Source organism: Nilaparvata lugens, chromosome 4 (genome assembly GCF_014356525.2).
Source record: "Nilaparvata lugens isolate BPH chromosome 4, ASM1435652v1, whole genome shotgun sequence".
NCBI classification, from domain to species: Eukaryota; Metazoa; Arthropoda; class Insecta; order Hemiptera; family Delphacidae; genus Nilaparvata; species Nilaparvata lugens.
The window spans coordinates 72,502,873-72,528,257 of record NC_052507.1 but is presented as its reverse complement, the minus strand read 5'-3'; the positions used below and the strand labels follow the sequence as shown (position 1 = coordinate 72,528,257).

The following is a 25,385-nucleotide window of genomic DNA, read 5'->3' as shown; positions in this document are numbered from 1 at the left end:
CTGAAACTTATAAATTTCAAAGCTGAATTTTCCTGAAGAGACAATGTTCATTATTGTTATTTTTGAGTTCTTTCAGATTCATTCTCAATTATTTGTTCTGAAAGATTATGCTTATATAGTTTATAAGCTTGTGGTTGGGTATTGGGATGGATGATAAACAATGATGATTTATTGATTGAGTTCTTTATTTATGTATATTACAATATATATTAGCTTGTACAGAGTGACACAGAATAACGGGAACTTTTAAAAACGCCATAAAACATTAGTGGGAAGTGAAAAATTATTTTATTCAAACTGATTACGCAATTGGTATTATGTTCAAAGCTTCGCCAATTTATGTAGGTACAAAGCAATCGTTAAGGAATCTCAACACAGATTCCAAGAGTGTATTCGTGCAGGAGGAAGCCATCTTAAAGGAGTAATTGTCAAAAAGTAGTGATAGATGTTATTAATAATTCTCAAATGGCAAAGTCTTGAACTTTACATTAGTTTGAATAAAATCATTTTTGCCCAATAATGTTTTATAGCGTTTCAAAAAGTTCCCGTTATTCTGTGTCACCCTGTACTATAATACAATACACTTTTAGATGAATTTACATAACATAAACTGAAATAATAATTATTGAACTGTAAATGATAAGAAAATAAAATAATGCAATTTTAGAAATTCCTTCAAGATAATATTGTTTTGTACGTACATAAATTGGCGGAGCTTTGAACATTTTTATTCATTTTTTTATTTATTCATTTATTGTATAAAATACTATAATCATAATACAATTAGAGGAAAAACTAGGCTGAGCCTGTACTATTTCTCTCCAAAAAATTTTGATAAAATGTTAATGTTGTCCAAAAGATAAGGTTATGTAATCACACACTGCTTCGTTACTTGATTTTCGGTCCAGGAATGATGATTTAAAATTTTGAATTTTGAAGGTTGATTTTATACTCTAAATGAATCACAGAATGTATCACAATAAATTAAAAACTTTAGAAATATTGCACTTATTTAAAAAATTTTAATACAAAATCAAAAACCTACAACTCACATAATATCAATGTCTATTCTTTGGAAAGAATACTCAGAATATCCTCCCCAGTAACTCTCTACTCTCGACAGATGATAAACATTAGGAGATACGTCGGTTACGTGTATTTCTAAAAACGTAAGCCAAGTCGGTGTGCAATCACCCCTTTAGATATAGTCTTACTCATAAGGAGGGGTTGTAACTTGATAGATTGATCGATAATGTTTGAACGAGTAGTCACATTTTGGCCATGGTTAACAAACTGACCATTGCTAGGCTATATTTGATTAAGTTTGGTGAAACCGGGCATGAAACCTAACCTCATAACATTTTGTTTGAAGCGTTTCACTTTGATCACAGCTGTTTGAACACTGGACTGTAAGGTTTTGAAAGAATTGAAAACTCAAATACTTTGGATTATTGTACTTGCAAAATATGAAATGTTAGAACACACAAAACATGGAGCCGCTTCGGGCACTGATCGACAACTGAACTCATACTACCTACTGAATGCTTATTACAAAGTTCTGCCACCAGGTGGCACCTTCCTACGGTCTCAACAACAGCTGTGATGACACAACAATGTATAACGACTTTGTATCATGCATGTTTTACCGTTAGTGGCCAGCCTTATTCTGATGAAAGTCATTGTAATTTTAGTCTGGTTTTCAATATTCTATTATGTATTTTTATTGAATAGTCTGAATGAGAACATGTTGGTTGTGTTGCAGCGGCGTGCACCACAAAAAGGCCAACTGCCAGAGCACCGGTGTGATCTCAAAAGTGCAGAAAGTGCTGGCGAACGCGGCGCACCACCTGTACCCCTCCCACCTCACGCTCACCTTCACCACGGGCGCCAAGAAGCACAAACTGCGCAAGGGCAACGGCGGGTGGGGCGATGTGCGTGACCACGAGCTCTGCATGAACATGACGCAGGTCGACAGATAGTGTCGGTTTGTGCCTGTCTGGAACGGTTCGTTCAACAACTATTATTGAGTGGTGAGCCTGTGTTGCAGCAACAAAATACTATGTTACACAACTGTTAAACCTGTGTTCCAGAAACAAAATACTATGTTACATAACTTTAAAACCTGTGTTGCAGCAGCATAATGCCATGTTACACAACTTTGAAACCTGTGTTGCAGCAGCATAATACTATGTTACACAACTGTTAAACCTGTGTTGCAGAAACATAATATTACGCTACACAACTTTAAAACCTGTGTTGCACCAGCATAATACTATGTTACACAACTGTTAAACCTGTGTTGCAGAAACATAATAATACTGTACACTACACAACTTTAAAACCTGTGTTGCACCAAAATGTTAGGCTACTGATGGTAGCCAACAGAAAGTAACTAACTATGAGAAACGGGTAACCTACTAAACGTGGTTAATTTTATAACAATGAACGTAATCTGTATGCTCAAATTTGTTTCAATTTGGTGAGTTCTATTGAATTGATTCATAATTATTGGTTAACCTGTTTTGCAGGAATATATCAAGCTACACAACTTTCACTGATGATGAAACAGAAATTAATCTATGAGAAACGTGTAGCCTATTAAAAAAGGTTACTTTTATATCATTGAAAGTAATCTATATCTCCACTTTGTTTCAATTTGGTGAGTTCTGTCGCGTGATATACTAAACAACCACTATTGAATTGGTTGGTAATGATTGCATAACCTCTGTTGCAGGAAGATATTATGTTACATAACTTTTACTGATAATTGAATAGACTTAAAATGTTGTCAAAAATCCACTTTAATTAGATGAAAATTAATATTTTACAGCTGATGATGTGTGAGCACACACAAAAGCATGCTCCTGTAAAATATTAATTGTCATTTAATTGAAGTGGATTTTTGACAGCATTTTAAGTCTATTTAATTATGGAAAAGTTCCACAACATCAACATTTTACTTATAATAGCCGACAGAAAGTATCCTATGAGAAACGGGTATCCTACTAAAAATTGTTCATTCTGTAACATTTAAAGTAGTCCAAGTTAAAATTTGTACATAGCTCTGGAAAGCTTAGGAAAAATTCCTTAACTGTGGCCACTATACTGGGATTTTATCTGTTTGTTTCAATATCGTGAGTACATGGGAATATTATACTAAACAACCACTGTTCAATTGATTGGTAGGTAATCCAAGTTAAAATGTGTAAAAAGCTCTGGAAAACTTGGGAAAAATTCCTAAACTATGAGTGGCCACTAATGGTGATTTTATCTGTTTGTTTCAATATCGTGAGTTCATGGAAACATTATACTAAACAACCACTGTTCAATTGATTGGTAGTTAATGGTTGGATAGCATGTGTTGCAGGAACATATAAACCTGTTAAACTACACAACTTTTACCGATAGCCAACAAAAGGTACTGGCAATTCCGATTCATCTTTTTGACACTTGATAATGTCGAAACATGTCGTGTCAAATAAACAAAGGGTAGCCTTCTTAAGTGTTTCAACTTTCTGTTTATATGATAGAAAATAATAATCCATATAATATGTTTATCTCAGCTTTGTTTCAATGTGGGGAGTTAATATAAATATTACACTCTAAACAAACTACTTTTGATGGACGACTACAACAATGATTGGTATTAGTTGGAAAGATTTATTTCAGTCATGTCTTGAAACAAACATTGTTAATAGATAATGGTTGGTTGTTTCCAAGGTGAATAACCTTTGGTTCCAAGGTGAATAACCTTTGTTTCCAAGGTGAAGAACCTTTGTTTCCAAGGTGAAGAACCTTTGTTTCCAAGGTGAACAATTTTGCAAAGTGCAAACATTACTTGTATTGAATAAAACTATGATTGAAAGGAAACAAAAATCAATATAGCTGTCATATACTAGCCTTGTTATCATAAGTGGAGAGTTTACAGAAGTGTATGAAACACCAAGGGTGTGTACAAACAGGGAGTGGTCACGTAGTCGAGTTCCAGCGGTCTTGAAAGGATATAGATATATATTTATATATGATTTGTGCTTGTATTCGAATGAAATAAATATGGATAATCTTAGCACTTTTGAAATATGAATATCCATATCTTTATCCTCCTAATACTATACAGCTCTGATCGCTGACCACTCTCTGAGTACACATACCCTGAGCTAAACAGATGTTATATTGCTGCACAAAACTAATGTTATCTGCATTGTCGATACAACGATCTAGTTCTGCTGCCACAGCTTCGTTTCAATGTGGAACGTTCACAGAAACATCACGCTAAATAACTAATGTTGATAGACAAATACCGAAAAATCTAAACAACCAGATTTTATAGATTAAATGAAGAGGATGTACGGTTTTCAGCATGATTGTAAGCCTGCATACGTTTGACACTCTTAAATTGATATGCGGTGTTCTAAAATCACAATACTGTTTTATACAGTCATTTAAAAGTTTAATGAATTATTTGAAAACTTGCTAATCTAGTACCATATCTTTCTTAATTTATTATGTTAGTTGAGTCTCAGCAAATAGTTTCAATTTTATTTAAAAATGCTACCTATTTAATTGTTATTTAATATTAAAATAAACTTGTTTTGCTAAGCTTCAATACATGCTGCAAACCACCCATCCAACTACATTCCATTTTTCACGATAAACTCAATGATTAGGTAAAACCTGTATTTAGATTAGAAAGATTATTTATTGAATGAAGTATGTATAGAATGTGTGCTTAACAGGCGCAAAATTTCATATTATAAAGTGTGTAATATAGAAAATATATTACGTAATAATAAATTATGAACTCGGTAAACCATATAAATATTTATCTAATATGTCTATTTTATGCATAATATGTATTATGAATATTTCTGCCGAATTAAGTGAGAAAATGAATTAAAATCGGAATTAAATGAATAGAATGCTAAAAATATTAGCTCAACACTTCATCGATAACTCATATTATGTTTTTTTTTTCATAAATACCGTCCATTTGAAAAATTATTCCATCAAATATTAAGGGTACCACATTTCATAGTTTTCATTTTTCCTACGCAGTTTTCCATTTTAATCTTCATTGTATAGCATTTATTTCTTGAGATGTATTTACCTGTACCTTGAAGATTTTGCATTTGGTGTAAATTGCGTATTATTTGTTTTAGAAAGGACATTCTATTTATAATATTCCTATTTTTCATTTCTAAAAAATAATATTAGAAACATTAAATAATGTTAAAATTTGTTCCTTGAGATCAACTATCTCAGTTCCATGAAGATGAATTCGGTGTATCATTTTCCCCAGATAGGATATTTTAGGATATCCTTATCTCTCATTTCAGACAAATAATATTGTACTTGCTTTACATCTTAATTCCCAATCATTTTCAAGAATAGCTCAGTTTAAACGTCAGTGGCTCATCAGCTAACTAGTAACTACCCTTAAGGTTCATGTCACTTTGAACTATCTCAAACAACTCAGTCTCTACAGATAATAATATGAGACCTAATTGTATCAGTAGGTACCTACCTAAATGTAATATTTCGTCTGAAAGACCTACATGTTATCCAAGTTGCAAAAAATTATTCAACACTTATTTATTTCAAAACTATATGGTTTGCTAGTTGATAGAAATAATTTAGATTATAAGAAATTATTGTTGTCCTATTCCATATGAATATTGTAATTAATTCGAAAATTGTTTGCTCTAAATTTTAATTGTTTAGTAACAATTTTAGTTAATTATTGTAAATCGTACTGATTATTTTGTGATATCATGCTGAGAAAGTCGTTTTCTTACAATGATTCATTGTATTGAAAACCTTGGTGATACCAATATAAGCATAATGCTCTATTTATGTTGATCTCCTGGTGTAAATTGGGATTCTTATAAACTAAGTCTAGTCATACTGTTGATAGTTGTTATATCATTAATAATATTCTTCAGCATTTAATTATTATGCTGTTAATTTGTCATTGATCGCAATATTTTGTTACCATTTGTGTAAGAAACATAATACTATAGCTTATGAAAAGATAATCTGAGCTTTTAGATTTCATGAAATTTAATTTACCAACTTCTCATTCCTTTTTGTCATAATTATTATTATTAGTTCATCTCATTGAAAACTTAATATTTCAAAACTTATCTCCAAGAAAATTTCTGAATAGTTTTAAAAAGTTATTTTGTCAAGTAGGCTACACTAGTTCGTTGAGACATGTTGAAAGTGTGTTCAAATAATTTTCGTCCGTCAAGCGATCAAAAGAATTTTCTTTTCAAAAGACTTTTCGCTAAGGCTTTTTAAAGGCTAAATTTTCTTTAAAGTTTGTCTGAATACCATGTACCATTGAAATATCTACAACCTATTCAGAATTTTCATTTTTAAGATGAACTAGGAGATTTTTCATTACTTTCGATGTACTAGATTCCATTCATTTCTTACTGTATGGAATTTCTCTTTGTAAGCTTCAATTTGGAAACCAATTTATAGTGAATGAAAGCACAATGTTACAGAAGTCTTCCGAATCTCGAATCAATTCGAATGATGTACTTTTTCATTATTCAATTCTCCTTTTCTGGTTAGAATAATAATTATTGCGTTCTATGTTGTGTATTATTGAGTCATAATTTTCAGAGAAAATAAATGTGACTTAATATAATAAAACTTTGTAAAATAATAATATTATACAAATTGGTGTTCACTCTAAATAAAATTAAAACCCAATTATCATAAGTGTTGTAAATCAGTAGTCATTATGATTAATTTTGTGTATAGTATTGTAAATAATAAGCTAAATATTTTGTTGATATGTAATAAAGTATTGTGAATATGAATGTATTTTCCAACTCTTCACAGCTCTGTGAATCTTGTATCATAATAATTGTAAAGCTTGTAAAAAATGTATGCTGAACTTAAAACTACTGTATAATGTGTGGAATTAATAATGAAAATAAAAACAGTTGGGTGCATTCCTTTCTTAATAATAACGTACAAACTTGTAGTGAATCCTGTATTAGACATTATTGAGGATTTGGAAACATTTTAATCCAGTGTTTTTGGCTCAACATTATTATTATATTCTTTAAAATAATAAATTTTAAATAATTTTCTGCGAACTACTCAGAAACGTTCCGATTGAAATAAAATAAGTATATTTTATCTTCAAGAAAAGCTAAAATGAGACATTTGAGAAGCTTGAAATTTGATTTTGATAGTGGCAAAAGAAGGATTATGATAAATATTTCTAGACGATCCAAATAAAATCATTTTTAGTGTGCTAGACAAGTTTGCTTGACAGTTGAACACCCTTATCGATTGTGTTATTGAGCTCAAAAATTGTGTAACTACAATGCTGTGTAAACACTGGATAAAATCAATTAAATATGAAGAAAAGCAATTGAACTGTGATTGATGATAGAAAATTGTGCGCTGATTCCTACTGTATCTTCTTTACATGAAAATTTTAGTTCATTGCAAGAATATTTTTGTCTAATTCATAAAGATGTTAAACCTTTGTTCTGACATTTTAAATGTATTGAAATAAGTGAGACTGTCTATTTTACAAATTAATAAAGAAAATGAGGGAGACGTTTTGCTGGTGGTTTTTTACTTAACCTGATATCCAGTGATTTATTGTGAGTTCTACGATTATTTGTTGTATATTGGTTTCAATGACGTTTTTTACGTTGAAAATGTATTGATAAACATTCAATTTTCATGTCATTCAATATATATATTTTTTGGATTTTCAAGAAGAAATCCAGATAACTTTAATAGCTCAACTCAGTGGTTCTCAAAGTGTGGGGGGGGCGATAAATGCTCAGGGGGGCGCCAAGCTTGGTTGGAAAATGTTTTAAATTTACTTCTAAAATAATTACGATAAGCAATGTTCCTATTTTTAAAATTACATGTGAGTAATTTTTACTCATAAAATATTTATATCAACCGTATTGTCAAATTCAAACTCTCAATCAATAAGTGTATGAACAAAATGTACTACAGTAGCTGTAGTACCTGAATAAATTATAATTGTTTGTATAGAATTTTTTGTTTTAATATGATTGAACTATTGCAACATTTGTCATTTGGTTATGTATAGAATGTGCAAAACTCAACTAAATAAATATTGAGTGTAAAATATGTAGGTATATACGTACATATAGGTATATGTACAACATGTATAGTAGTCTATGCTTATACATTTAGGGGGTCCGGCTAACAGCTGAATTATGCAGAGGGGGCTTGAAGTAAAAAGTTTGAGAACCACTGGCTTAACTTATAAAAAATCTGGTGTGGCGAACTCACACAACTCTCCTTGCCGTTATGAGAATTGATCACCTGACGCTAGTGTTCCCGCGCATCTCAAGTCTACTTTTCAAAGAGCCAGCTGGTGACAGGGCAATAACGCTGAAGACACACGAGGTCTTTCTTCATAGTGAATCACTTAATAGAATCAACTGTTACCAACAGTTTGCAATTGGATAATCACATTTTCTCGAATTTCGAGCTTTTTTTAATTTTAGGTGAAAATATTACTGAACATTAGTTGTAGAGAGATTCTCATGCTGAATCTTTTCCACTCGAAATTTTTTTGTTTAAATTGTATCTGAAGCCTGATAATTGAGAATCTAGAATCAAACTCTGCGTAGATGGGGCGGAGCTCCTGAAATTTTTACAGATATGGGACTTGTGGCAGCTGATAGAGCTTATCGATGACTATTTCAGGTATAACTTTAATCAAAATCGTTGGAGCCGTTTTCGAGAAAAACCCTGTTTTTGACAACATTTTCGCCAATTTAGCCGCCATCTTGAATCGCATTTGATCGAAATTGTTCGTGTCGGATCCTTATATTGTAAGAGCCTAACGTTCCAAATTTCAAGTTATTCCGTTGATTGGGAGATGAGATATCGTGTACACAGACGCACATACACTCATACAGACCAATACCCAAAAACCACTTTTTTGGACTCAGGGGACCTTGAAACGTATAGAAATTGGGGTACCTCAATTTTTTTCGGAAAGCAATACTTTCCTTACCTATCGTAATAGGGCAAGGAAAGTAAAAATGTATGAGCTAGTATGTACTGAACGACGAGATGGACCCTGGCTTCCATTCTTTTAAATTACCATTAGAGGTCATCTCTGCCATCGTTTGAGAAGCCAATAACCAGAACTATTCTTTCAGTCTCTGCTTCACAGTGTGATTTATAAAACGCAAGTTAATAAGATCCTATGCTTTGCAAAACAGTAGGTAGCGGAAAAATGACTACGATATACCTGGTGAAATCTGATTAATAATTATTATATTCCTAAGGCTTTTATTGGCGGGGTGTCCCTGAAGGAAGTTCCACCTCGCCTGAATATATCATTTAAGCCGTCAATGAGCCTTACGACTGTCATACTTCAGCCGGGGCCGACAATTTAACGTGCCCATCCGATAATAACGTCATAATATATAAAATCTCTGATTGAAGATTGAAAGGGAGAGTAGATTATTGGATTAGAAGGAAGTAAGTTTGCTGTAAACCATTTACAATTAATTTAATGTAGTTCTAAATTATGTAATTCGTAAATCAGCAATGATTTTGTTTTCTATGAAGGATTTGTGATTGGTCAGGTCAACGAATGCAAATAAAAATAAATAGTAAAAGCTTCAAGTAGACGTGTATAAATAGCCTATATAAATCATTTTTCTTGATGGGGGTAAAAGTAATATTTATAAATATATATTTTATATATGTTTATTTATAAATTTGTTCTTGAACAGCCCTAAAACATAAAAAATAAGTAATTCGAAATGGTTTACTCATTAAATGGCAGCGACTTGATACAAAATGAATTTGGATTTATTTTTTAAAATAAAAACGTACAGCTTGCAAAATCGACTCAAAACTCAAACATCATCTTCTTGGTTTTGTTGAGTGATTTCTTCTTGTATTAGATTTATAAGAGAAAAGTCATTTGTCATATATTTGACGTCCAAAGGCAGACCGCACATACTTTCAAATGCATTTGCTGAAGGTTGAATTCCAGTTTCGGATCCAATATATCGAAATTCAGCTTTGTCTCCATCCTTCATTGCTTTGGAAATGTCCAAAAGTTCGTCCCAGGTGAAAAGATATGATTTTGAAAACTTCTTGTTGAAAACACCAAAATCTAGAAGCACGACTTTACTCTTTTTCTGCCTTACAACGTCAAACGTAAAATTGGGCAGTGAGAATTTGTTCTTTATATTGTTGTTGAAGAAATCGGTGATATCCTGTATTATGTCAAATTTCTCTTCAGAAATGTGCTGAAAGAAATCTGAACAGTCACGTTGAGTGATAGCCAATAGTACCATGTCTTTCACAAAGCAACGAAATTCAGTTCCTGGGTGAATATCCATCCACTTTTTCAAAATAATACAATGTGATTGTTCCTGTCCATTCTTGGATGTTTTGAGAGGTGAAAGGAAATTTTCCATCAAACGGTCAGAAGAGTTCAAGAGAAGATAAACGTCCTCTAAACGTTTGCATTTCAGTGTTTTACAAGAAGTTATCCATGAAGAGTCAGTAGGGGCGCTCCAATTAGTTTTGATAAAAACTTCCCCTCCTAAAGCACCGATAGCCTCCTTTAGTTTAGAGCTGAATTCTGGAAATGACGGGGATTCATCCTCTTCATCTTCATCATCATTACCATCTAACCAGTTGACCGTGTAATCACTTTCAACTTCATCAGAGACTCGCGGTTGGGAGTTTGCTTCAACAGGTAGAACTATGCCATCTTCTTTCAAATATGATAACACTTCAGATGGTATTTGCTCGATTACAGACTTTATGGTCACACTTTTAAATAATGGGTACCACTTATGGAACGAGCACTCAGTTCTTTCGCAGACTTTCATATTAATGAAAAATGGTGAACTGTTGGAGAGTAGCCTTACAACAATTTTCAACACAGATGTTCTATGACTATTTCCGTATTTGAGAGTTTTGGTTTAGAATAACTATTAAATCACTATGTCTAATTAACACTTTCAAAAGATAATAGGATGGAAACAGAACTTATATTACAATAACGATAACGATAGCTTTTATCTCCATAAACTAACCTCAATTTGGTAATAGGTAAAGTTGAAAAACATGAAACTTATAACTCGATTTAATGGGAGTCGACTATCATCTGTGATCAAATTATCGATTATTATGCTATTTAAAAAACTTTACTATCGATATATCTGTTAAACCGAGATTTTGAATATCGATATTGAAATATCGTAGTAAATATTATAACGATAGTAGATTTTTGAGAATTGAGTCACACTGTGATTGAGTGTTTGAGTCACTGTGATTGAGTTTTGAGTATGATCAAGTTGAGGTTAGTTACTTAGTTTAGTTTATTTTTGAATCAAACATCTCATCACTTGATCATAATCTCTGTGGTTATTATCTATTAGGTTCTATCAAAGAAAATTTGTTCATTTTATTCAATGAAGTCTAAAAGAGATCCAAAAAACTTTCAGGACGTCAAATATCAACATTTGAATACAAATTACAGTGAAACTGCTGAGTACAACTATGATAAAGAAGAAGTAAGTAGTAGGTAGTAAGTTACCCTATATCAATGCAATTTCTATTTATATTATCACATTTCATTAATTACAATTTATCGTAGCTTACAAGTTCAGACCAAAATTTCAAGGAACTTGAAGGGGGCACTTTACCTCCTCGATCGATCTATGTAGGTCTCAATGATAGATTCCGCGGCCCATATACTATTGTGCAGCCGGTATTTGAACATGTACATCAGGCATATAAGGTCAGGTATATTTAAAAAAATTAATTGATAATTAACTTGAAAAGTAATTCATAAGAACTGTCAAATTCGAGGGCCGTGTAGTTGTAAGTTAGTTGTTGGAAGTCTAGTCGGACGAATTCGTTCAACTAAAGGTTTAACAAGAAGGTCTGACATCTGTTGTTAAAATAGAAGCATCTTGTTTATTTGATACAGTTTTCAATCAGTCCTGTCGGATAGTTTCTGGCTTCTTGAGATCTACACCTCTGCACTAGTTGCCCCTATTAAGTCATAATGCCAACTAAGATCCGTCGGTCAAGAGCCTTAGTTAGGGAACATTCAAAAATATGTTCCAATCCAGACCTTTCTATACATGAGGACATCAACAATACCAACTTTTCCAGATAAGAATCTAGGTTGCCACCAGTCAAATCTGCTCAACGTCTCCTTGAAGATAGATTCCATTGTAGAGCTGAATGGACTGGTCGATGGGTGGCTTCAGCACCAGCAGAGTGACATAGTTGACTGAATTTGACAAAACCGCCTGGTGGCTTTCATAATAATAATGGTTTTGTTCATAACATAGACTTGTCGCCAGGGAATATCCATAAGGGAACACGTCAAGAGAAATAAAACCAACAAGTCCGCAAATGGACAGTCAGAAACAAAAAGGTGAAACATATATATATATATATATACAAACAGAAACAAAATCAGCCAAGCAGCATGCAAGTGCACTATTGAGTGAGTTAAAATTTTCTACTCACAGTTGCCGTTTCATACTCAAAAAGTTCATTCAAGAAGTAGAAGGGATTCTCCTGTAGGAACGTCCTCAATTTTATCCTCGAGATTGCCTTACCTACTTAATTATTTCCGATGTCTTCCTCACGGTCGTGGGAACGGGGAAGTCTTTGGTAGACTTCTGGCCGAAACAGGTAGCATGTTGAGGATCTTGACTGGCTGGTAGGTCAAGCTAATAATAATAATGTGTTTCTGTTCATAGCGTGGTCATAGGTAAGGTGCGTACAGATATACGCGCCGCGAACATGAGCAATTCACTTTTAATCAGCTGATGCCAAGCTTTTTATATTTGTATCTTACCGTTTCTGTAAAAATACAAATATAGTCAGCTGATTAAAAGTGAATTGCTCCTGTTCGCAGAGCGTATATCTGTACGCACCTGTATGGCCACAACTGAACAAGTCAAGAACAATAAAAAAAAAACTGTCATAAGACACATGCAACGTGACATACCAAGCAGCAAGACTAATGCAAGAAGTATCTACTTATAGGCCCGGGCAAGATATTTATCTCGGGCCACTCCCGTATTTCGGATGGACAGGTCAAGTCGTCGGTCCCGGCTGCCTAAAAAGCAGTCGTTAGGTCATGTCAGAGGCCCTTAAATAGATTAGTTGCGACCTGAAAACTCTGACACCAGACCTGAGCCAGCCATGTCACTCGATATTATTCTCATTACAGTCTGAGGATCACAATCATAGAACTCCCTCATAGAATAAATGGGGGTTTCCTGAAGGAAATCCCTCAAAACCAAAATCATCCTCTTCAAAACCGTCTCTGGCAGAGTCCTGGCTGAAACTGGCAGCTTGTCCAAAATTCTAACTGGCTGGTAGATGAGACTGCTCTTAGCCTGGTGCCATGGTCATGCACATCACCCCTGGTAGGCAAAATATTAACACTGTGGAAGGCCTTTATAGCTGACCTATAGCTAATGAAAATATTAAAAACAGTGAGAATCTTCTCACTCACAAAGAGAGGACTACAATGTGCTAAAAATTCGGCCCCAAAAGGAATCCGAATGCCTTCTTCTGCATCTGAGTGCAGAAGAAGTCCTGAGTCCTCCCCAATCTACAGTAAGGGAGGTTCAGCCTGCGCCTGTTCCTGGTGTCATGCTGATGAAAATCTCCTCTGATTGGCAAGGCATCCAGTCCCCGAGACCTGAAAATGTAGAGTTTGAAGATTGTCAGAATGCGCTCCCTCACAAACAGTGACTTGCAATTCGCCAGATAATCAGCCCTACACAAAATTCTTATGGCTTTCTTCTGCACCAGCAATATCCTTTTCACCTCGATGGCACCACTCCACAGTGTGATACCAAAAGCCATCACGCTTTCGTTTGCCAAGGAAACAGTGGTGTCCCTCAATAGGGTTCGAACAGGTCATGGTCGTTGTGGAGTTTCCTTAACAAGATGGGACATGAGGCCCAGTGCAGAGTGTGACTGTGGCGAGCCGAGACAAACAGTTGAGCACATAGCTTTCAACTGCAACCGCCTATAGTGAGGTACACGTTATAATGACAGTGTTTGATTAGCAATGGTATTACTATCCTTGTCTTTCATTCAACAAAGCGGATAGCTCTATCTCTTTCTCGCTTTGCTCTGTTGCCAGATCGTCTTTTAACAATGTAGAATTAATAATTAACAAAATATTTCGTCTTAATTATTTAAATTCATTATGAAATTATCAAAAAATATAATTTATTGCTTAATAAAATAATTGATTATCTTAAACGAGAATTGACAGTTAATATTACATCAATAAACCTGTATCTGCTACCGGCTATAGAAGACATTGACAAGACAGAGAATCGGCAACGTTGTTCTACTATCTTTCTCCACTGCCATTATAACGTGGACCTCAATATAGCTTATGCTGGTCAGCCTCAAGATTTTTATGCTACACCAGTAGTGGATTGACTGGATAGACTAGATTATTATTCAACCTTTGACTATTCACAAATGTGTGAAATTTGTATTTAATCTGTGTATTTTTAACCGAGTCTTATAATGATCTTTAAAATATTTTCTATTACGTATTTTGTGATTGTATGTATCTGTATGCAGATGGAAATTACTGAGATATTGCATTTATTCAAATGGTAATGAATTAATAATTAGGCTATTATTAAACGAAAATCCAAATTAAATGCTGTAAATCACATATGACTGTTTACCCTGTTGTCAATATTTGCAGTAGCAGAAGTCTTCGGGGTTATTTACAGCATTTAATTTTGATTCTCGTTTAATAATAATTATATATCTGTATGTTTTTTCTAGTGTTGTTTTTGACTCCTCATTGCAGAAATTCCATACGCATGAAAATAATAACTAGGGGGCGTCAACCTCTGTCTCTGCCTTACTGAAGACTTTCGCGATCTCATTATCTCATTCACGCACTGCAAATCTACTGAGAATAGACTGCAGCTTGCAGCAGAATATGCCACTGTCAACAATTATTGATGACTAGATGGACAGGCTCTAGTTCTTTGATTTAAGACCATCTATATTCTAGTGTCATCTCAAAATGTTTAATGACTTTGTTCTCTTTCACTATTCAATGAAATCTATCCATCATAAAATGTGGTCAATAATTGATAGAATTAAAATTATCCGTTATCGAGTTAGCCGTGCAGGATTGAGCTCATTGCTCATTCTAAACATCCTTCTCCAATATTTTTAGGATATTTTTGCAATAATTGAGAACTAACTTCAATTTTTTTGTCTTCTTTCAGCCTTACGTTCGATTCAAGAGGTATTCACCAGTAAGGAAGCCCATACCATGGAAACCTGTAATATTTGCTTTTATACTGTTTGTTGGAGGATTAATTCATCTATCAATAGGATCACTGATATTTATTGGACATATAGATAATAAGGTAATATTTTTTAAATGTTTTATCCAATATTAGTTCATATTTTTGACCGAGCGAAGTGAGGTCTAAGATTCAAGTCGACGGTTTGGCATTTCTCTTAATGTTTAAATGTTTATATGTTACGCATTTACGGCGAAACGCGGTAATAGATTTTCATGAAATTTGACAGGTATTCCTTTTTAAATTGCGCGTCGACGTTTATACAAGGTTTTTGGAAATTTTGCATTTCAAGGATAATATAAAAGGAAAAAGGAGCCTCCTTCATACGCCAATATTAGAGTAAAAATCAGACTATAGAATGATTCATCATAAATCAGCTGTCTAGTGGACTATAATACTACCCGTTCAAAAACATCGAACATCTTGAAAATGTATCTTTCCATCAACGTTAGTTGACAGTTGACTATAATACTACCCGTTCAAAAACATCGAACATCTTGAAAATGTAACTTTCCATCAACGTTGTAGACAGTTGCAGCCAGACCAGATAACAGCGCTCACACTCACATTCCGGGAGGACACGTCACGGTACGATATAAATATAAATGCACCTTACCTTAATTTTTTACTTTCCTTGCCCTATTACCATAGGTAAGGAAAGTATTGCTTTCCGAAAAAAATTAAGGTACCCCAATTTCTAAATTTCTATACGTTTCAAGGTTCCCTGAGTCCAAAAAAGTGGTTTTTGGGTATTGGTCTGTATGTGTGTGTGTGTGAGAGTATGTGCGTCTGTGTACACGATATCTCATCTCCCAATTAACGGAATGACTTGAAATTTGGAACTTAAGGTCCTTACAATATAAGGATCCGACACGAACAATTTCGATCAAATGCAATACAAGATGGCGACTTAAATGGCAAAAATGTTGTCAAAAACAGGGTTTTTCGCGATTTTCTCAAAAACGGCTTCAACGATTTCGATGAAAATTATACCAAAAATAGTAATTGATAAGCTCTATCAACTGCCACAAGTCTCATATTTGTAAAAATTTCAGGAGCTCCGCCCAATCTATGCAAAGTTCGATTTTAGATTCCCAATTATCAGGCTTAAGATAAAATTTAAACAAAAAATTTTGAGTGGAAAAGATTAAGCATGAAAATCTCTACAATTAATGTTCAGTAACATTTTCACCTAAAATTGAAAATAAGCACGAAATTCCAGAAAATGTTATTATTTTAATTGCAAACTGTTGGCAACTGTTGATTCTATTAAATGATTCACTATGAAGAGATAGCAGACCTCGTATGTCTCCAGCGTTATTGTCCTGTCACCAGCTGGCTCAGATCTTTGTTTATAAGTAGACTTGAGATGCGCGTGCACACTAGCGTCAGGTGATCAATTATCATAACGGCAAGGAAAGTTGTGTGAGTGCGCCACACCAGATTTTTTCGGAAAGCAATACTTTCCTTACCTATGGTAATAGGGCAAGGAAAGTAAAAATACTAATATAGTAATATTTATATATAATCTTTTTATAATATTTAATTTATAAACAGATCTTATTTATTTTCATACATAAACATATCTTTTTTCAGTATGCCGACCGTACTTTGCCAGTCATTATTCTTGGATTACTAATGTTCCTACCAGGCTCCTATTATGTGTTCATTGCCATTTGTGCCTACATGGGAAATTTGGAACTTAAGGTCCTTACAATATAAGGATCCGACACGAACAATTTCGATCAAATGCAATACAAGATGGCGACTTAAATGGCAAAAATGTTGTCAAAAACAGGTTTTTTCGCGATTTTCTCAAAAACGGCTTCAACGATTTCGATGAAAATTATACCAAAAATAGTAATTGATAAGCTCTATCAACTGCCTTAAGTCTCATATCTGTAAAAATTTCAGGAGCTCCGCCCCATCTATGCAAAGTTCGATTTTAGATTCCCAATTATCATGCTTAAGATAAAATTTAAACAAAACATTTTGAGTGGAAAAGATTGAGCATGAGAATCTCTACAATTAATGTTCAGTAACATTTTCACCTAAAATTGAAAATAAGCACGAAATTCCAGAAAATGTTATTATTTCAATTGCAAACTGTTGGCAACTGTTGATTCTATTAAATGATTCACTATGAAGAGATACCAGACCTCGTATGTCTCCAGCGTTATTGTCCAGTCACCAGCTGGCTCAGATCTTTGTTTATAAGTAGACTTGAGATGCGCGTGCACACCAGCGTCAGGTGATCAATTATCATAACGGCAAGGAAAGTTGTGTGAGTGCGCCACACCAGATTTTATCGGAAAGCAATACTTTCCTTATCTATGGTAATAGGGCATGGGATATGTTATAAGTAAAAATACTAATATAAATATTACTTATATATAATTTTTTTATAATATTTCATTTATAAACAGATCTTATTTATTTTTATACATAAACATATCTTTTTTCAGTATGCCGACCGTACTTTGCCAGTCATCATTCTTGGATTACTAATGTTCCTACCAGGCTCCTATTATGTGTTCATTGCCATTTGTGCCTACATGGGATATTTGGGATTTACCTTCGATGATATTCCCGAATTCAATTAAATTTCAATACATTCATATCTACTAAGAAAACGGGTGTCGGCATCCGATAAGGTATGTAATCATATATTCCATATTCTCATTATTATTGAATGCCATTTTATTTAGAAAATAATTTATAATAACCAAATGCACCATAATTATGTTTCTTCTCTTGATTGATTGGTAAATTTGTTGTGTACAAATGTTTCTAATTAACAACATAACTAATCTTGAGATAAGCTTAAACATCAAGGTCTATTTAGATTAAGATTAATAAAATCGTGGGTAAAACAAAACTATTATTTTAAAACTGAGAACTGAGTTGGATGAATCACCAATTTTGGCAATATTAATTATTTATTATTGTGTAAAATTATAAAAACTCGACAATTATTATATTATTTTTCACTTTTGAACAACTAATTACGACATAGCAGTCAGGTATTTATAAATAAAAGCTATTAGCTTCTACTCACATTAGTGTTTTATTTATAAATACCTGACTTCTATGTCGTACTTAGTTGTTCAAAAGTGATTATTTAACAAGCAGTTTGTAATGGAATCAAACATTGAAGAATATTATTTTTCTGTGCATTTATATTTTGTTTATCAAGTACTTGGATTATTGATAAATTTCAACATCCATAGATTATCATCCATCAACAGAATCGTCTCATTTGTACTGCTGTTATTAGATTAAAAAATGTATTTCTTATTTTTAGAATTCGTGGCTGCTCAAGGCTTTTTTTCCAGTCACGCCAAAAACTATTGTATTTTAATGATTATTTTTATTTGTAAAAATATTTCTTGTACCCTCTGGCAAAATAAATGTTGATATATTTCAATCAACAAGCATTTCGGCTACTTGGTACAGTATTTTTTCATATAGATAAATCCACAAACGTAATTCAGGTACTAGTAGAGAGGCACGTATAATAAAATAAAGCGCTCTCTCAGTCTAATCTAGACTGTTGATGTTGATAAAACAAAGAGGTTCAGTGTACCACTAGAACAGGATTTTAAAATGATTAGCAAGACTCGATTTTATCTACAAATATAGTTACGTGAGTGTAATAGGGTTCTATATAAACGAAATGGAGCATAATATTGTTGCACTGCTTCTGCAGTAGGGTACCTACTAGGGCTTTACAGTATCGATCTAACAAACTTTGCTTACATTAGGAGAGTTGTGAACAGAGATTGTTTACAGTTCGTAGTGAATCTTTTTATCACTGTGTATTGTTCATTATCTATTTGTCTATTTATTACTTATTTATCTGTTTAGTACCTCGTTCATTATGTGGGAAAAGGAGGACGAGATACATTTTACCAAGTTCAAAATTAGAGAGATTGTTGCTTCACTGCAAATGCCATTGAGTGAGTTGGAAGTAAGTTGCCAATCATCTTTTACTGCAATGATTAATCTACTGTAGATCTTATAAAATAATTTAATAATATTATTTTTAATATTAATAAACTTAAATTTTTATTTTTTAATTATTAGTAGTTGACCTTTTTGCTGTGCACTATCCTAAGCATTGCCCGTATTTTGGTATTATTATAGTAATATAATTTATTATATTCTATATTTGACTAGCTGGCCCGGCGAACTTCGTACCGCAAAATAGTTTAATGCATCTCATGACAAACTTTAGCTGGTTGCACACCTGAGGAGGCGCGATGCGGCATTTTATTTATATAGATAATTTTCCAACTGCAAAATAAATAATTTACTAAAGATCAATTAATTCTGAACACTGAAGACAGCACAATTAAGCAATATCTTTAGAGCATGTAAGTCTTTAACCTGAGGCCGCACTGCTGGATGGTTACACATACAGTAACTATATTACCCACAGTATGGCCATTGGATTTTTTTTTCTCGCCGCCGCCATGAAGATTCCAAATATTTGAATTTTACAATGGAGCTTATATGGGATTATAAGTAAAATAGCTTGCTTTTACTTATTAAAGTATATTTTTGTGATTATTAACTTCGATATAATTTCTTTCATGTTTTTTCTATATTCCCAATATAGTTTTGGAACTTGAAATAGTAAATCGTAGATAATAGCGAGTAAAAATGAAAGGTAGGTAACGTTACCTGAAAGCTGAATTTCCAAAAAAATACCATAAAACTTTTGAAATGTGTCATGATATTGTGATAAATTTTGTTCCATTGACAAATAATAAAGTTCTCATATCTATTTCTAGAAGCATGATGGAATTCTCATCACAATAGATTCCATAACATTTAAATAGTTTGTTTTATTCAGCCAATAAGTCTGACGAAAATATTGTAAAGCACAACATTGAATATAAACTCTGGAATAGCCAATTATTCTAGCCATAGTACTACTTGATGAATTTAATAAACATGTAAGAAATTGAAAAATAACACACTTAACCATTATTGTTTATATTTAGGGATATTTCTAATCTTAACCACTGCTCGTGGTAATGCAACTCGAAAATCATATCAATAGCTATTGTTTAATCGACAGAGGCTGGCTCAAACAGCAATCTGGTTTGTGGACTGTATCATTAATTACATCGAGAACTTTTGAATTGTCTGGCGTCGGGTGGCAAGTTGAACAATTAAAATGGCTAAGTGCACAATAACATAGGCCTACCTTCATGTCCAAATCCTCCTTGCTTCCAGGATCCCGGTTCCAGATCACGATACGAGACGAGACGACACTTGTAATAAATCACAATAAATAATCAATAGATCATTTTGCAAAAATCGACATTACGAGAAGTGAGCTGTTCAATTGGCTGTCAATCGACGACTGGCCACAATTATGCTTTGCGCATCACCGTATAATTGCCCCCTCCACCACACAACGCCAGACAAGAAAGGGAAGCATTCATAACGTCCGAACATTCCGCCCACCTTGGAAGAACTTCCAATAACAAAAAAACCACCTATAACGAACCCTACTAGGGAGACTAGGGAAAAAAAGGAAAATATCTTCACTCCTCAGGGGCCCTTGAGGAGACTTAAAAAAAGGAGTAGGAGGCCCACGGAAAGGAGAGGATGGGACGAGAAATAAATGACTATATACAACTAATATAGAATAAAACAAGAAACAAAGCAACTTGGGAACCTTTCCCACACATAAAACGAGAAACAAAAAAACTAACCACTAAAACTTATTGAAGTTCCCTTCAATAAGGCCTAATCTTCATCAATAGGGAGGAGACATACCCTATTGACAGACTGGTGAGACTTCCTTTTGCAGTCTGTACCTCCACCACTCTCACAATTCCATCCTGTTCAAGGAATATCTTCGTTATTCGACCAAGTCTCCAGTGAAGAGGGAGTAGGTTACTTTCCTTTAAGAGAGCCATACGTCCAATGTTAACATTACTATGTTTTCTGTACCATTTTGTTCGGGTTTGCAAACTAGATACATACTCCAATTGCCAACGTTTCCAGAATGAGGATACAATTCTTTTGAGTAAACTCCATCGATTTCTCAATTTCACCGATTGAATTGATTCCTCTGAGTCTTTACTCTGTGTTGCTAGTGTAATTTTTCTTGCTTCCAATTCAATCTGTATGGAATTTTCATCATCATTACCGTGGGTTTGGTGTGGCCAGCACTCCAGTGGTTTGTCTAACCAATCAGACCCATTCCACCACAGAGAATTACCAATTAATTCATTGAGAAATAGTCCTCGACTAGCACAATCAGCTGGATTACATTCGGTTGACACATATCTGAATTGCTCTGTAGACAGGTGTTCCTGTACTTGACTTACACAATTTGCCACAAACCTAGCTCAACGATGAGGTGAAGACTGAATCCAACTCACTGCCACAGTTGAATAAGTCCAAGCTGCAATATAATCTATGTTTATAATTTTTGAAAGCACTTTTTGAACTTCAATACACTGATGCGTAGTACAAATGGCAAGAAATGGCGATGATGATACACCGTACGACATAGTTGTTAGAGTATACTCTTTCATTTCTTCTCCCTTTTCGGATTTTGTCCATTTTATTTCAACATTATCCTGTCTATCATCATCTAACTCTTCCAAATTTCGTTTCTCCCTTTCAAAAACATCTCCAATTTCCTTTTTCAGTATGGGTCTTCCCATCGGTTTGATTTCATGTGGACTATGAATCACTTTTAACTCTTTCCCTAAATTACCGTTGATCGGTAAATAACTGTTGAAGGCTATACCTTGTTTACCTGGAACTTCTTCTAAATTATCTCCCAATTCTTCTTCTCGAATCATGGTAACATTTTCTCCGACATTAGTTTTAACTTCAAGATATCCCGATATCTCCCTCGTATTTGTTTCCTTGGATGGTAATTCTACAATGTATCTACCAGTATTCAAACGACAAACAGTTGATTTGTATATCTCCTCACAAGCCATTTCACTTTCCAATAATTTTTTTGTCCTAGGTGGCTCTTCTACGACCCAAAATCGCTTCACCAACTCTTCTGAATTAGCATTGGAATACATGCACAGATTATTTGAGATAGTAGAACTCTCCTCTGATACCTTACCCATCAGGCAGTAGCCCCATACTGTTTCTAGGGCAGATGGTGTACCCGCTGGACCAATCACCTTTCTTCCAGTCAGAATGAAGGGGAAGTATTCAGCACCCAATAAAATATCAACCTCCTGAGAGGAAAAATTCAGAATCTGCTAGCTCCAGTCCTTCAATATGTGCCCAGTACGCATTTTTTATCTGATTTGTAGCTGCTATTTTGTTGACTCCCGACACAGTAATTTTTAATGAAGGGGAGTTCGGTATTTCAAATTCACAGTTAGTAATTTCATCTGTCACTTCCAGTTTAGTATCAGATAATCCATAGATTGGCAAACTATGTGTTTTCTGTACCACTAAACCCAGTTTTTTCATGCATCGCCTTGTAATGAATGACTCGGTGCTTGCACTATCTAATAATACTTTGACCTTATGATAATTGCCTTGATTACCTCGAACTCCCAATTTAACAGTTGGTAACAATACTAAGGAACTATTTACGTTCGAAAATACTTTCTTCGCTGAGTCAGTAACAAATGTCTGATGGCTTTGATCAGCGACGTCGTGCACGTCTACCCTGCTCATTTGTTTATTACCGGCCAATGTGTTGGTGTTTTCAACAGGCGGCTGTCTCGGCTCTAAATGGAGGAGCGAGTGATGACGCGAATTACAGTGACTGCACGGCTTCCTTCTTCTACAATCTCTAATAAAGTGCCATGCCAATAAACAGCCGATACATAGTTTCCATTCTTTTACAAGTTTTAATCTATCAGATGGTTTGAGATTCAAGAACACTTCACAATTTTCCAGTTCATGAGAATTATTACATTCAATACATTTCAGCTCGCCCGATTTCGATTTAACAATCATAGCTGAAGCCTTGTAATTTCCCATAGTTGGTTTCGATTTCCCAAACTGCTTACGTGAGGAGGCTTCTGACGATGTAGATGATCCCAATAAATCAGTGGATTTAGTAGCCTCTAAAATAACAGCTTCATCATTCAAAATATTTGGAAGTTTTTCAAATCGGATACTGTTCCATTTCTTAGCAGTCTCTGCCACTTCTCTCTCAATTCTTCAGTCAGTTTTTTACGTAAGACAAATAATAACGGAATCGACCAGTCATTAACTGCATGACCAATTGGTTTTAGTGCTGCAATATACTCAGCTAAATGAGTGATGAATTTTCGTAGCGAGTCTGGTTGCTTATTAACTGCTGGCATATCAAAAATTGCTTGCAAGTATGCGTCAGTCAGCTTGTAAGAGTAATTGTAGCGATTCAATAATAATTTCCATGCCTCAGCATAAAGATCACTTGTCAATGGTACTACAGAAATGACTGACAGTGCATCGCCTATCAGTACAGACCGAAGATACATATGTTTTTGTATGTCAGCAATTTGACCATTATTATGAACCGTGGCTTCGAATAAATCTTTAAATTGACTCCAAATTTTCAAATCGCCGTCAAAAGTCATTAAAGGAAGCTTAGGTAGGGCAACTGGCGAGATATTTCCAGTTGTAGGTGAAGAAGCTACATTGGAAGAACTAATATTCAAATTTGTTTGAGTGGATGGTAAGGTTTCGAGAATAGCCTTGACATTGAAAAAAGTGTCATCAAATTGGCTCATCAAATTTTCAAGGTCACTTGTTTCCAATCGAGGATTTTGTTTGTTATAGTAGCTCTGCATCTTATCTATTATGTCATTGAACTCCACCTGGTGGTGATCGATATGCTCACCCATAACTTTCAATAAATTCTTCATTTTTTTATTTTTTGGATCTTTTTCGACAGCTTCGGCAATTTCATTAATCCGTTTTATTTTACGAATTAATGCATCTCTTTGAAATGTCAAATCTTCGATAACACCCATAGTGAAGGCGATAACAGTGAGCGCTCGTCGAGAGAGTGAGACAAAGAACACAACAAGAATAAGAGGGAAAACACGAGAGCAGGCGACACAATGGAACGAACAATGGCTGGCTTATCTAATCATACAAGCCAAGCCAGCATTTCAACTATGCTCGGTAGAAATGATCGGTTACAAGGTTAATAATACCGTATCGATACTCATTGGAACAAACAATATCTGCTATTAATAACGAAGTAACGACAATCATCAATGCCAATAACTGCAAGTATCCTCTGAAAAAAGTAACAGTTCCAGTTACTGTTACAGCTAGACGACGTATGAGTCTTTCTCTACTTATCGACACGAACTTGCCAGTCCAGCGTTGTGGCGCCAATGCAACAATCTTACGCAATAATACTACGACACAATTATTTACGAAAATATTACTTGTTCTACTCAATTTCCAACTTAAATTGAGCCCAAATTTCTTAAGAATACCACAATTAAAGCGTATATTCATCTACGACGACAAAAACAAGCCATATACACAGAACAAACCAAGAATAAAATAGGCATAAAAAACGACAAACCTATTAGACGATATTTCAAATTTATGTCCTATTCAAATTCGATGAACAAATCAATCCCGGACGGTTGGACCAATGTTTAATCGACAGAGGCTGGCTCAAACAGCAATCTGGTTTGTGGACTGTATCATTAATTACATCGAGAACTTTTGAATTGTCTGGCGTCGGGTGGCAAGTTGAACAATTAAAATGGCTAAGTGCACAATAACATAGGCCTACCTTCATGTCCAAATCCTCCTTGCTTCCAGGATTCCGGTTCCAGATCACGATACGAGACGAGACGACACTTGTAATAAATCACAATAAATAATCAATAGATCATTTTGCAAAAATCGACATTACGAGAAGTGAGCTGTTCAATTGGCTGTCAATCGACGACTGGCCACAATTATGCTTTGCGCATCACCGTATAATTGCCCCCTCCACCACACAACGCCAGACAAGAAAGGGAAGCATTCATAACGTCCGAA

General features: G+C 34.3%; 3 protein-coding genes across 6 annotated transcripts in view; 2 read left to right on the top strand and 1 right to left on the bottom strand.

Annotated features, from left to right (window-relative positions):
• Positions 1–7,584, top strand: part of LOC111055281 (alpha-1,6-mannosyl-glycoprotein 2-beta-N-acetylglucosaminyltransferase) — a 299,287-nt gene extending 291,703 nt beyond the window's left edge. For 3 of the 4 annotated variants that reach the window (XM_039426386.1, XM_039426387.1, XM_039426385.1), the window contains one exon: positions 1,763–7,584. In XM_039426386.1, coding sequence (XP_039282320.1) covers positions 1,763–1,979 — 217 coding nt within the window. In that variant the 3' untranslated portion in view covers positions 1,980–7,584. The remainder of the gene's footprint in view (positions 1–1,762) is intronic. The other variant, XR_005571119.1, reaches the window with a different exon arrangement.
• A 2,237-nt stretch (positions 7,585–9,821) lies between these two features.
• LOC120350950 (cell division cycle protein 123 homolog) lies at positions 9,822–11,127 on the bottom strand. The gene has a single exon (XM_039426384.1). The coding sequence runs from the start codon at positions 10,878–10,880 to the stop codon at positions 9,891–9,893; it is 990 nt and encodes a 329-aa protein (XP_039282318.1). The 5' UTR covers positions 10,881–11,127; the 3' UTR covers positions 9,822–9,890.
• A 199-nt stretch (positions 11,128–11,326) lies between these two features.
• On the top strand, positions 11,327–19,350 carry LOC120350949 (transmembrane protein 230). Its single transcript, XM_039426383.1, has 4 exons — positions 11,327–11,567; positions 15,300–15,443; positions 17,846–18,040; positions 19,253–19,350. The coding sequence occupies exons 1-3, from the start codon at positions 11,466–11,468 to the stop codon at positions 17,981–17,983; spliced, it is 384 nt and encodes a 127-aa protein (XP_039282317.1). The 5' UTR covers positions 11,327–11,465; the 3' UTR covers positions 17,984–18,040; positions 19,253–19,350.
• Positions 19,351–25,385: the final 6,035 nt, after the last annotated feature.

Excerpts from the sequence above, each read along its gene's own strand:
- LOC120350950 (XM_039426384.1), bottom strand. The coding sequence starts at position 10,880 with ATGAAAGTCTGCGAAAGAACTGAGTGCTCGTTCCATAAGTGGTACCCA.
- LOC120350949 (XM_039426383.1), top strand. The coding sequence starts at position 11,466 with ATGAAGTCTAAAAGAGATCCAAAAAACTTTCAGGACGTCAAATATCAA. Across the intron at positions 11,568-15,299 it reads ACAACTATGATAAAGAAGAA|CCTTACGTTCGATTCAAGAG; the intron begins GTAAGTAGTAGG and ends GTCTTCTTTCAG. Across the intron at positions 15,444-17,845 it reads TTGGACATATAGATAATAAG|TATGCCGACCGTACTTTGCC; the intron begins GTAATATTTTTT and ends ATCTTTTTTCAG.